Consider the following 13,334-nt stretch of genomic DNA (forward strand, 5'->3'; position numbering starts at 1 on the left):
TGTTGATTTCTTAAAAATTGGCCGATTAAACACCAAAAACCCCAAAATAGTAAACTATACACAAGGTAACACATGGCGAAAGGGGAGACCACCCCTTTGCTTTTAATATATATACTAGTGGAGGGGGCCCTGCATTGCAGGGGCTCGTTTATAAACTATTAGGCTCGAGCTCGATTTGAATTAGAGACTTGAGCTCGGCTCGAGTCAAAATCTTAGAAGTTTAAGCTCGACTACCTTTGATTGTAGGTCTCTCAATCAGTCGAGGTGCCGAGCCGAGGTCTCCCTCAATTGTCAAGGCGCCAAACCAAGGTCTCCCTTAGCTACTGAAGTGTCAAGTTGAGGTTTCCCTAGCAGGCGAGGTGTCAAGCTAAGGTCTCCCTTAGTTAACAAGGTGTCGAGCTGAGGTCTCCCTTAGTTGTCAAGGTGTTGAGCTGAGATCTCCCTTAGTGATCGAGGTTCCTAGCTGAGGTCTCCCTTAGTGGTCAAGGTGTCGTCTAGCTCGAGTTTGATTCAAATTAGAGACTTGAGCTTGAGCTCAGAAGTTCGAGCTTGGCTCGGTTCGAACTCCACTACCTTTGATTGTAGGTCCCCTGGCAGTCGAGATGCCGAGCTAAGGTCTCCCTCAGTTGGAGAGAGAGTGGCATTCTTGTAATTTGAAAAAAAAAACAAGAGAAAGAGAAAGTTGGTAGGCAAGAGTTACATTCTTATAATTTCTATGAAAAAAAGGCAAAAAATACTGTTAGATTCCATTTCCCTCATCCTCAAACCTTTTTGCGTACACATTTCAGCTTAATATATATATATATATATATATATATATATATATATATATATATAAGATAATAAGATTATATATTTAGGTTTATAAGCTTATAAGTCCAGCCTGACCTAACATTGGCATAGGGTTGGATCCGAGCATATATTTCAGGCCCAAGTTACAGACTAAGTTCGTAAATTGGACCAGGACCATTCCCCTTGTTGACATAATCACATGTATGAGATGTAACATGGGTCGGGCCCCAGCATGGCCCACTTTTATGGGCTGCCCACACTGTAGTGGGTTGTGTCAGGCCAGCCCATGGGCCTAGTAGGTTGTGCTTGCGTGGCACAAATTCCCCAAGGGAAGCCCAGCACAACCCAAGGCCCGGACCTAGTGAGTCTCAGTCTAGGTTACGAGCCAATATTAAGGGTGCAATTTTTTTCGGTTAGGGTTGGGAATTTGTCAAATTTTTAATGGATTCATTCCGAAACCCGAGCTCAAAACAGTGTAAACTATTAATTCAACCTGATTTGCAACTCTAACCAATATGGTTTTCTAATAAAAACTGAAAAAGTGGAAATTTAAAATAAATTAACAAGATAGATAACAAAATGAAAAAATACAACAAAATTGAAAATAAAAATCTATATACATATATGTATATATTTATATATTTATATATGTGGGTCATGTCGGATCCAACCCATGGGCAGCATGACCCATTTTACACCTTTAATATACATATTAATTCAAATTTAACTCCTTAAAATCTCATATGTTTAAGCTTGGGTCAGCCCAACTTGACAATGAGCCAAACCTACTCGAGTTTGAGCTTAATACTTGCCTACTCTCAACAAATTAATAAGAACAACTTGCTTATTTAAGCAATGAGGGCTGGCTTGTTGGTGTGTTAATTGGTTTGTTTCAGCATTGACATAAAATCAAATCCCACAACCAACACTTTGAAGAAAAAGGGGTCAAGGGGAAATTATTAATGGTGCATAGCACCGAATACCAAAAATGGACTTGCTTATTTAATATTTAAAATCATAAAATATACAAAAAATAACCATTTCAACTGAAAACTACCAAAACTCATTTAAACTTGCGAGTTTCATGAGCTGACTTTGGCAAAAGATCAGATCAAGGGTGAAACGGAACTAATTGCCTGCATGATTTTCGAGTCAAATGGTTCGACCGTCTGAATCAACGACGGTTCGAAAACCATGACTTTATAAAATTTTGAAAATCAGAACAAACCGCTAATTTCGGTTTTGGTTCGGTGCGATTTGGCAGTTTAATTTGGTTTAGACCATGAACACCCTACTGCTCGGTGCTACGCGCGCTCTGCATCCGAGGCCATGCGACCCTTAACCGCGCAATTTCTCTTTCCCGCCATTACCAAAAGGTCCAAAACCTAATTTCTCTGTACTTCTTCTGCATAAAAAGAGGCAACCATAAATGGTCGTTTCATTGTCTTCATCGTGAAAATTTCTATTTTGCACCGCTTGCACAAAATGGAAGAAAATCTGCAGGAACCCAACAAGTTGCCGGAACTCAAACTTGGTATGACCCCCCCCCCTCCCCCCAATCTGTGTGTCTTGTGTGTATCTTATTGGGTTTTTTTTAATCAATAAAAAATGCAACGATTCGTTTCATTGAACTGTAGATGCCAAGCAAGCTCAAGGGTTTATCTCATTTTTCAAAACCCTACCCCAGGTAAGCTTTGTCTTCTACTTCTTCTGTTTGGCTCTCATCGATTCCCCAAAGAAATGGAGAATAAAAAAGTGACTTTTCCCATACTCTAACTTGCAGGACCCAAGGGCCATTCGCTTCTTCGATCGTCGGGTAAGTTTGCAGTTCAGATTGGTTCTATCTGTTTATTTTTCCATATTTTAATATTTCTCGTTTTCATATATTCAAAATGAAATGGAAATACCTTAGTTTCATCTGTGCATATGAGTTGGTTCTGTTTTCAATTTATGATGACTTGATTAGGACTATTACACTGTTCACGGAGAGAACGCGACTTTCATTGCAAAGACATACTATCACACTACTACTGCTTTACGACAGTTGGGTAGTGGCTCTGACGGTATTTCCAGTGTCAGTGTTAGTAAAAACATGTTTGAAACCATTGCTCGGGATCTCCTGCTGGAGAGAACAGACCATACTTTGGAGCTCTATGAGGGTAGTGGGTCGAATTGGAGGTTGACAAAAAGTGGAACACCCGGGAACCTTGGTAGTTTTGAAGATGTTCTGTTTGCCAACAATGAGATGCTAGAAACTCCAGTGATTGTTGCACTTTGCCTGAATTTCCGCGAAAGTGAGTGCACTGTGGGTCTGGGATATGTTGACCTGACCAAGAGGGTACTAGGCTTGGCTGAATTCATTGATGATAGCCAATTCACCAATGTGGAGTCCGCTTTGGTTTCTCTCGGTTGCAAGGAGTGCCTGTTGCCAATGGAAAGCGGAAAATCCATGGAGAACAGAACTTTGCATGATGCATTGTCTAAATGTGGTGTTCTTTTGACGGAGAGAAAGAAAACTGAATTTAAATCAAGAGATTTGGTGCAGGATCTTAGTCGGCTTGTCAAGGGGTCTATTGAGCCTGTTCGTGATTTAGTTGCTAGTTTTGAATATGCAACTGGGGCTTTGGGGGCACTGGTATCTTATGCAGATTTACTTGCAGATGAGAGCAACTATGGAAATTATACTATTCAGCGTTACAACCTTGATAGTTTCATGAGGTTGGATTCTGCTGCTATGAGGGCATTGAATGTTCTGGAAAGCAAAACAGATGCGAATAAAAATTTTAGCTTGTTTGGTCTTATGAATAGAACCTGTACCGCTGGCATGGGGAAACGGTTACTGAATAGGTGGCTGAAACAACCTTTGCTAGATGTAGATGAAATCAATTGTAGGCTAGATTTGGTCGAGGCATTTGTGGAGGACACTGCACTTCGTCAAGATCTCAGGCAGCATTTGAAAAGAATTTTCGATATTGAGCGATTGATGCATACTCTTGAGAAGAGGAGGGCTAATTTGCAACATGTTGTAAAGCTTTATCAGGTTAGTGTCATTCCACCTCCTTCTGGCATTGTTCATGAGAGTCACCTTATGCAACAAATTACTTCACAATGTATTTTTTCCCATTATGCTTCCTTGGCAGATAGAAAGTAGAATAAACTTCTTCATTTCCTCTCTCTCTCTCTCTCTCCCTCTTCTAGTGGTAGTTGCATGGTTTAAATTCTCAGGTCTAGTGAGAAGATTGTCACTAGTTATATTTTAGTTTATTATATTCTAATCATCTAATGCTAGTCAATGTACTTCTCCTTAATTTCTTTTTTTTATTTGTCATAGTTTACTGTGATTCCCCTTTGCCTTACCTTATTATTTGCAATTTTTTGAATACAGTCAGGTATTAGGCTTCCTTATATCAAAAGTGCCTTGGAACGCTATGATGGGCAATTTTCAACATTGATCAAGGAAAGGTATTTGGATCCACTAGATTACTGGACTGATGATGAACACTTGAATAAGTTCATTGGTCTTGTTGAAGCTTCTGTGGACCTTGAGCAACTTGAAAATGGGGAATATATGATATCGTCTAGTTATGACCCAAAGCTATCTGCACTGAAGGATGAGCGTGAAACAGTGGAAAAACAGATACACAATTTGCATAAACTAACTGCTAATGATCTTGATCTTCCACTAGATAAGGCATTGAAATTGGAGAAAACCACACAATTTGGACATGTCTTTAGAATCACAAAAAAGGAGGAGCCAAAAATTAGGAAAAAGTTCAGTACCCATTTTATTGTCCTTGAAACTCGCAAGGATGGGGTCAAGTTCACCAATACAAAGCTTAAGAAACTAGGGGATCAGTACCAAAAGCTGTTTGAGGAGTACACAAGTTGTCAGAAGGAGCTGGTTTCTCGAGTAGTTCAAACAGCAGTAACTTTCTCTGAGGTATTTAAACCTAACTATCTAATCGTTATATCTAGCATTTACTTTGGAGTTTATGAAAGTTTCTGTATGCAGGTTTTTGAAACTTTAGCTGGCATTCTTTCTGAATTGGATGTCCTTCTTAGTTTTGCTGAGTTGGCCACTAGCTGTCCAACTCCTTATACAAGACCAGATATCACTCCCTCGGTAATGACTCACTAATAGTTGCTGCCCTTTGGTTTTCTGTGTAGCCTTTTCTTGCTAGTGTAATTACACTTCCTCCTGGATCAAAGTATGCTTTATATTATATGGATTGCAGGATCAGGGAGATATTATATTAGAAGGAAGTAGGCATCCTTGTGTGGAGGCTCAAGATGGAGTGAATTTTATACCTAATGACTGTGCACTTGTGAGTATACAACTATACATGAAATCCAGTGCAAATTGCATGTCTTGGCCCTTCCTCTAGAAATAATCCGGTTCTTTTGGTCTTCTTGGAAAACAGGTTAGAGGGAAGAGTTGGTTCCAAATTATCACCGGACCTAATATGGGGGGGAAATCTACATACATTCGACAGGTTTGAATAATTACCTTTTAGAGGCATTGCCATTATGCTTTTTTGTTAGTGCAATTTCCATAGGAAGTTATCATATTTAATTTTTCACCCCTTTTGGATGGGCTGTGAAGCCCTAGTAAGTTTAACTATTACCATGTGCAACATACATTTATTGGCTGCAAGCGTGTGCCCTCCTTTAACTGACTCGATTTGTGAAATTGCTGGCCTTCTTTTCAAATGTACGTATCTAATTATTTTGCTACTTTGTTTTGAATAGAATTTAGTTATTTAGCCTGTTTTAAGGGATCTGTGGCTGTTTTAATGCCCTTCCAGTTTGCAAAAAGCTCCATGGGGTATCCATGGACAGAATTGCCTCCTTTCTTTTATTCTTTTATTTCTCCAATTTCCTTGTTTTGTCATAATAAATTTGGTCAACTTATTAAAGTTAATTATCTTGATCCCAGGTTCCAGAGTACATATTGTGTTTTAAACCTCAACAATTTCCTTGAAATTTCTAAGTTTTTTTAACATGTTATTTGTATTATTCTGCCATCTAGATAATTTGCATATAATTTCTGTCTATTTTGTTACGTCTATGTCTATTTGTTGCTATTAGCAGGTTGGTGTGAACATACTGATGGCACAAGTTGGTTGTTTTGTTCCTTGTGATAAAGCAAGGATTAGTGTTCGTGATTGTATTTTTGCTCGTGTTGGTGCTGGTGATTGCCAAGTAAGCATATTGGTTAACTCCATTATAATTTATACAGGTCTAACTTTAGACAGGTGAACTTAATGAACTAGTGCAGTGCAAACAATTGGCCCATGACTGATTAAGGACCTAAAAGATTTCCTCTTTGAAAAAGATTTTTCTTTTTGTACAATTCTTGTGCTATTACCCAGTGCCTAGGGTTTAATTTCTTGCTAAAGATTATGTTTTAAGGTCCTCATTATGGGTTTACCACGTTCCTTATGTGGGTATTTATATTTTGTTTTGAAGCTCCGTGGAGTTTCTACTTTCATGCAAGAAATGCTTGAAACTGCATCAATATTGAAAGGAGCAACTGAGAAGTCCCTGATAATCATTGATGAGTTGGGCCGCGGGACATCAACTTATGATGGATTTGGTTGGTTGCCTATTTTTGTGGAATTTATTTTCTTTATTGCACTTACCACATTGGGAAGTTGTGTGTTCTATTTCTGTCGTGTAGAGTTTTGCATTTTAAGGATATGCCCATGGCAAATTCATGACTAAATATTATGTGTTTGCTAGCATCATAGAACTTATTATTTATTTCCAAGACTTCTTCAAATGAAACCACTGCCTTGTTGTTCTCCTTTCTCATTGTTTTCCATTTTTTCTTCATATTAATATTCAAATTTCCAGTTCCAAACTCCAGCTACTCAAATGATCATGAAATTTAAGGTCCTGCATGAAATCAATAGGCTCTGTTTTGTAGTGCACTTACTCATGCATGGATGGTGTGATTAACAAACTTGCATATTGAATGAGAGGATACTTGTGCTTTTTGTATGTGTATGTATTTGTAGGTAAGCTTAATAATTGTGAGGAGCAGATAGTAAAGTTAAGTAGATAATATTTTTTAAGGACGATCTTTTTTCACTGATGCTATTTTTAGGAATAGATTAGATAATATGAAAGATGAAATATGTAAATATGCAAAGAAAGAGAAGATGTAACAACACAAGGGAAGAGAAAGCAAAACTGGAAACAGCATTACAAAGTCTAACTTGCTATCTTATAATTTGCCATGCAATATTACAACCTGTTAATTCCCAAGGTTTTCAAATATGTTTTGCTAGCATTTTGGAAAAGCTAGAGCTAGGGCTGTTCACAAATAAATCCAACCCGACCAACCCGGCCCGACCCAACCTGAGTTGGCCGGTTTTTCTTCACTACCGGTTGGTTTTGGGTTGCAAAGATGAACAAACCGATAATTCAGTTCGGTTTTGGTTTTCGTATGTGAAAACCGAAACCGAACCGAACCGAACCGAACTGAGTTATGTGAAAAAATATCTGTTAAATATAGATGTTTTAGTTTTAAATAATAAATATATATCTGAAAAAATATATATTCTGAAATATATCAGATATATATTTCCAAAATATATATTCCGATATATTTGTATATATGTTTTGGTTTTAAATATATATTTCCAGAAAATATATTCTGAAATATTATATATAATATTAGCACTTTGACTTCATGTGCATTGTGCAAGCTTGGAGTTGGTTGAAACCCAGACTCAAACCGACTAGGTCGGTTTTACTTAATAGAGGGTCGGTTTCGGTTTGGTCTATAGGTAACCCGACCAGGTTGGGTCGGTTGAAAAAACATTACTAAACTGACCCAACCCGATCCATGAACAGCCCTAGCTAGAGCTTTTGGCTGGAAGGCAATGAACATTAAAATAAGTAAATGAGAAATGCTCCAGTAGAGACAATGAGTTGGAACTTGTCTCTTACTCTTTTACATGTTGGAATTGTTGATTACCTTCTGTAGATCCTACTTGAAACTTGGTTAATGAAATCTATCTCTACTAATTTTATTGTTATATCACACCAAAATGTTCTTCAGTGCCTTTTCCATGCAATTCCTATGCAATGGTTTAAAACACGGAAGTGTGGTGTGAGGCATAAGCCTCCTTAATAGGAGGGGGAGGAGGAGGAAGAAAAGGAAGGAGTTTCATTTTTCTTTTTCTTTTTCTTTCCCCTTCCCCTTCCTTCCCTTCCCTTTTCTTTTCTTTCTTTTCTCATTTTTCCTTCTCTTTCTTTCTTTTTCCTTCTCTTCCCTTCCCTTCCCTTCCCTTTCCTTTCGTTTTACTTTTTTTTTTGTCTTTGTGTATGAGGTGTGCATGAGGCACATGAGGCGTATGCCTCTAGCACATCTCATGAAAAGGTGTGTGCCTCTTGCACTTGAGGCGTACACCTCAGAGGTATCAATGCCTCTGGCATGCGCCTCAGGGTGTTTTGGGGGCACCGCACCTGGAGCTCCAGGCATACGCCTCCCATGCGGCCATGCCTTTTAAAACACTATTCCTATGCAATGTGGTCTTGTAGCAGAGTTTCTGGAAGGATTGATAAAAACAGAGTTCTTGGAAGGCGTAAATGCATTTTATACTTTATAGAAAACAATGCTCTTTACAATGTGAAAATCAGCATATTTTTCATGCGTTTCACTCACAGGTGCAGTATATACTTTACTAAAGTAATCATCACCATTGTAGGGACTTTTTAAGTTCTTCAAACCCTATTGTTATTGTAGATAGGGGTGTTGATGTGTCACTGTGTCAGTTTTAACTTAAATGGTAAACCGTCTTGATCCAATCCTATTGAATTGGGTTTGGAGCCTTAGTTGGGTGTAGGGTTGGGTTTGGGTTAAGTTAGTCTAACTCACATCAGGTTTGAGTAAGGCAAACCTGCACCAAACCTGACAAATTGACATAACTGGTTATAGTTTTACATTCCATCTTCTTGTTGGTATTGCGATATTGTTGGTTTACTTGTTGAGAGGCATGGAGATACTTTGTGGTGTTGTGTTATGTAACTTGGTTACTTTTAAGAAATATGGATGAGAACATTTTGTGTATCATGTCATGTGAGTTTTTTTTTTTTTTTCTAACCATGTTTATCACAAAGTCATGAACACACAACAGGTGACAGATATCACAGTGAAATGTTCATGAAACTTCCATAACATGTGACATAGTGACATTGAAAAATCTGTAGATATATCCTTCACTAATTAAGTACTGTTTATGGGGCTTGGGAGGTGTCAGTCTTGATCCTAAAGTGTCAGGGCAGGTTCAGTAATTCTATTTATTAGGTTGAATTGGATTCAGTTTCAGGTTGAGACAAACATGTACTGAACCGGATCTGTTGACATCCTTAGATATTTGTTGTGATATGCATTTTCCAGCTCAGGCATTGGAATTTGGAAACTCGTTTCAACTCTTGCTTTAGTTCTTTAACTTGAGATATCAAAACATTGTTGAATTTAATACAGGAAAGCAGAAGCATACTTCAAATTGCATAAAGCATCCATCATTAAGTATTCTATCCAGTACAGCCTTACGGGTTATCAAATGTCATTTCATTCTCTCTAAGAAGCTTTAAGAACTTGTTTCCATCCAAGAAGTTTGGTTTCCTGATTGCAGGTCCAACCATGAAAGATTTATTGATGCCAACTAGAACAAGGGGATATTGTCACTAAGAGTTCCTCTTTCTTGTTTACACAATAGTATCCAGAATGGGTGCAAATAATTCATGACAAATAATTCTTGAATTGCCTTAAAAAAATTCTTCTCTCCATGAGTGATATTACATAGCATACTTGGTTTTTCTTTATACTGATGTGGGGCCAACCTTGGAGAAATTGATGTAACTAAGGATGTAATTCTCCAAGTTACCCGAAAAATAGAAACAAACAAAAACCTAAGTGTTCCAGAAAGATTTCAATATGGAAAACTGAGCTTTAAAATGAAAACCCTTTTTTAAGGCAAAGAAAAATCCAAATATCAAAACTAATTCCCATCTATCAAATGCAGCTTAAACAATTGATCATGGGAGCCTTGTTACTAGCTTTATGTCTACCCATTGTGCCCCTAACTACTATGGAATTTAAGAGTCTTTTGGGTTCACTCTGATTTATTATTGCAAAAGATGAGAAATAGCTACTATAGGGCTTTCCAGCCCATTGATTGTGTAAAGATAAACCATTAGGTTAAAAATTGCAGCATATGAAGCTGATGGTTTTGGCAATGTCCTTAGGGGCTTCAGTTAGCACTAGATTTTTGAGCTCTGGTCCTTTAGGTTTGGTAGATCTATTATTCCAGGTTGCATCTGGTTCCTTTCAAATGTTATACTCAGTTAATGGTCTTTTGACTGCATGCTTTGTTCTTATTTTTGTTAATATTGTTTGCTTCCATTTATCTACTTATTTGTTAATATCTCTCAATTTACTTTTTATTCAGGTTTAGCTTGGGCTATTTGTGAGCATCTTGTAGAAGTAATCAGAGCACCAACGTTATTTGCGACACATTTTCATGAATTGACCGCTTTGGCCCATGAAAATGCCGATCACAAGTCTCCTGAGAAGACCTTACTTGGTGTGGCGAATTATCACGTCAGTGCAATTATTGATCCATCAAGTCGCAAACTAACTATGCTTTATAAGGTAGTTTTTTAGTTTTGATTTCTTTGTGCCAAACCTTTCAGGTTCAATTATATATTTTTTCCACTATTCTCCTGTCCAATAATCTGTTTTTTTGTTTATTCTTTCCATTCTGTACTAACCACTTAATCTTGCTTTTGCTACCCTTCTGTATGGCATAAGTGATGTCTTTTTCTTTACTGAAATAATAAACCTAACATTCATATTCAATTCATGCTAATATCCACATTCAGTGGGAAGTCTTTTGTGAATTTCTCTTCTAACTACAAGCACAAAGCCTGATTTATGGCTTTCTATTCTCATAAATTCCTTGAGCAATGATGCTGATTGGCTGATCCCAAAATTTCTTTAATTTTTCAATGAGAGAGACCTTATAGTAGCAATTATGCTTGTTATTAATTTTTATTTCTCATTTCAAATATTCCTTTTATTTTCTAAAAAAATAAAACCTCATGATTATTTTTCTAAAAAAAAACTGATCTGTAGGTGATGTTAGTTACGAGGAAGAGAAGAAAGAAGTAAAAATGGAGCTTTCTTACTATAAGGAATATTATCATTTAGTATCATTCTCATCTCTACATTCTCTGGAGAACTGTAGCTATGTAAACAATTATGTCATTGTGCACCTGCAGTCTTGTGACAATAAAATGACATGTGTTCCTTGTATGGCAAACTTCACCTTTTTTTCAGTCTTTAACATGGGCAAGGAAAAAATGGTCTTCATGTGAATCAACAGATTGTAAAAGTGGAGTAGGTGCCCAGAGTGCAATCAGTTGTTGATCATCAAATCTAAAGGTTGGAACTGTTTCCAATGCAATATTGTTCCAAACAGTATACAGCTATTAAAGGGGGACCCAATATGCAATTGTTCTGGTGACTAAGGTTTTTGTAGTGAACAATGCATCAATGAAGACCACATGGAAGACATTGAAACTACCAAAAAATTCGAGTGAATTACCTGCAAACAACTTTTGAAATTTATGTCTTTTGACCTATAACAACACATTTTCTAAAATATTCATCTAGTGCTCATTTTCAATATATATTATGCTAAATTTGGGTTGTCATGGACCTTTTTTGGGTAGAATGCCTGATATGTTACATGAATAACAAAAAAGACAGCCTTTCTATTTCATGTAATTTTTTACCAGTTAAGTCGGTCTATTATTTTTTCTCTCTCATTCCCTTTGAGCTAGTGGATCTGCTAATCCCTGTATTATTAACCTTACTGCCATTTATGCTCGCTCTATAATGTAATTACTATTTTCAGGTTGAGCCAGGTGCATGTGATCAAAGCTTTGGCATTCATGTTGCAGAATTTGCAAACTTTCCTGAAAGTGTTGTTACCCTTGCTAGAGAAAAGGCTGCAGAGTTGGAAGATTTTTCACCTGTTCCCATCATTTCAGATGATGCAAAGGAAGAGGTATGCTATATGATGATTGTGATTTGTGAGTACATCACAACAAGAAATTTTGACGTTTTCTTTCCTGAGAAAAGGTAACAGGTATGTAGATATTAAAAGTCGAAAGCAGTAGGGGGGGCGGGGAGGTACATGAGTGGATGTACACTGATGTTCCAAGGTCCTGATGTTTCTCCTTCAGACAGGAAATTATAGATTTTGAATCTCTTTCTGCATCAATTCTCTGAGAACCTGGTGTTAGCTCTCAGCCCTTGAATTGACACTTATAGTTCGGCTAATAGAGTTTCCAACTACAATTAGGCCTGAGAAAACCAGTAAAATATCTCCTTCATGTTCCCTAAAGACACCACCTATACTTGACTCCCAATGTTTCTAATACCGCAGCCATCAAAGTTAATGTTTGATCTAATTTGGGTTAGAAGCAGGATTTCTTGGTTTTTTTATTGTTTGTGGCTTTTTGTATTACCTTGATCTGTTTCATTTGTTTATTAGCTGATCCAGTATTATTGTGCTTTCTTACAGGTGGGATCTAAACGGAAACGAGTCTCTGGTCCTGATGAAATATCCAAAGGTGCTGCTCGGGCACACCAATTCTTGAAGGAGTTTGCCACTCTTCCATTAGAGGAGATGGACTTTAAGCAGGCCCTGCAACAAGTAAGCAAGTTAAGGAATGATTTGGAGAAGGATGCAGCAGACTGTTGCTGGCTCCAGCAGTTCTTCTAGTCCTCTTGTATGTACCATAATCTATCCCTCTTGCTTGTATATCATGTACATCAATTAGCCAAACATCTTTAGTTGCCACAGCAGAAACATCAAATATGTGTTCAGTCAGGGAAACTAGGATTTTTGTTTTGTTTGTTTTTTGGCAGTAAAGGCAAGGTAAGATTTATAACCTTGAATTTCATTCCTTGCTTTGTACAAATATTGCACAAGTGAAATATTTTTGGGCGCCATTATGTTAAAGATTCTGCGTGTAGAAAGATAGGGTTCCCAACTTCAGATTCATGTGCTCGAATTGATCCGCTGTGGCTTTGGGTCCTTAACTCCATATATCCTAATCAAAGAGTTCAAATTCCCTACACCCTGGTCGAATTGGCATTTTGAGACTGATTATATGAGCAAATTGGTTTGAATCTGATCCTGTGGAGTTATACCAACCCCTCTGCCCTCGCTTTCTTCACTTCTGTCCTCTTGGGTTACTCATAAGTGAAGCTTCTGCAAATGTTTACGAAGTTTGATTCTGGGCTTTTTACGGTTTAACAATCATTTCGAGAAGTAGACTGCCAATCATTTAGGCATGGATACCAGAAGCTTCTTCTCCCTGAATTATCAGATTCCCTTGGCTTCATGCATAATACCTACCCAAAAAAGAAGTCTCCATTAGGAAGCCCTGAAAATTTTGATCAATCCACATGGGTAACTTTCCTTGGAAGACTCCTTTAAGTGTACAAAACTGAC

At 37.5% G+C, this 13,334-nt stretch overlaps 1 protein-coding gene across 1 annotated transcript; it reads left to right on the plus strand.

The window, feature by feature from the left end:
* The first annotated feature begins 2,085 nt into the window (after positions 1-2,085).
* MSH2 (MUTS homolog 2) lies at positions 2,086-12,839 on the plus strand. Its single transcript, XM_010266977.3, has 13 exons — positions 2,086-2,326; positions 2,430-2,479; positions 2,576-2,608; positions 2,759-3,832; positions 4,178-4,732; positions 4,805-4,915; positions 5,028-5,117; positions 5,214-5,285; positions 5,884-5,994; positions 6,262-6,388; positions 10,257-10,459; positions 11,727-11,879; positions 12,399-12,839. The coding sequence occupies exons 1-13, from the start codon at positions 2,278-2,280 to the stop codon at positions 12,597-12,599; spliced, it is 2,829 nt and encodes a 942-aa protein (XP_010265279.1). The 5' UTR covers positions 2,086-2,277; the 3' UTR covers positions 12,600-12,839.
* Positions 12,840-13,334: the final 495 nt, after the last annotated feature.

This window comes from Nelumbo nucifera, chromosome 4 (assembly GCF_055504915.1).
Source record: "Nelumbo nucifera cultivar China Antique chromosome 4, China Antique-T2T, whole genome shotgun sequence".
NCBI classification, from domain to species: Eukaryota; Viridiplantae; Streptophyta; class Magnoliopsida; order Proteales; family Nelumbonaceae; genus Nelumbo; species Nelumbo nucifera.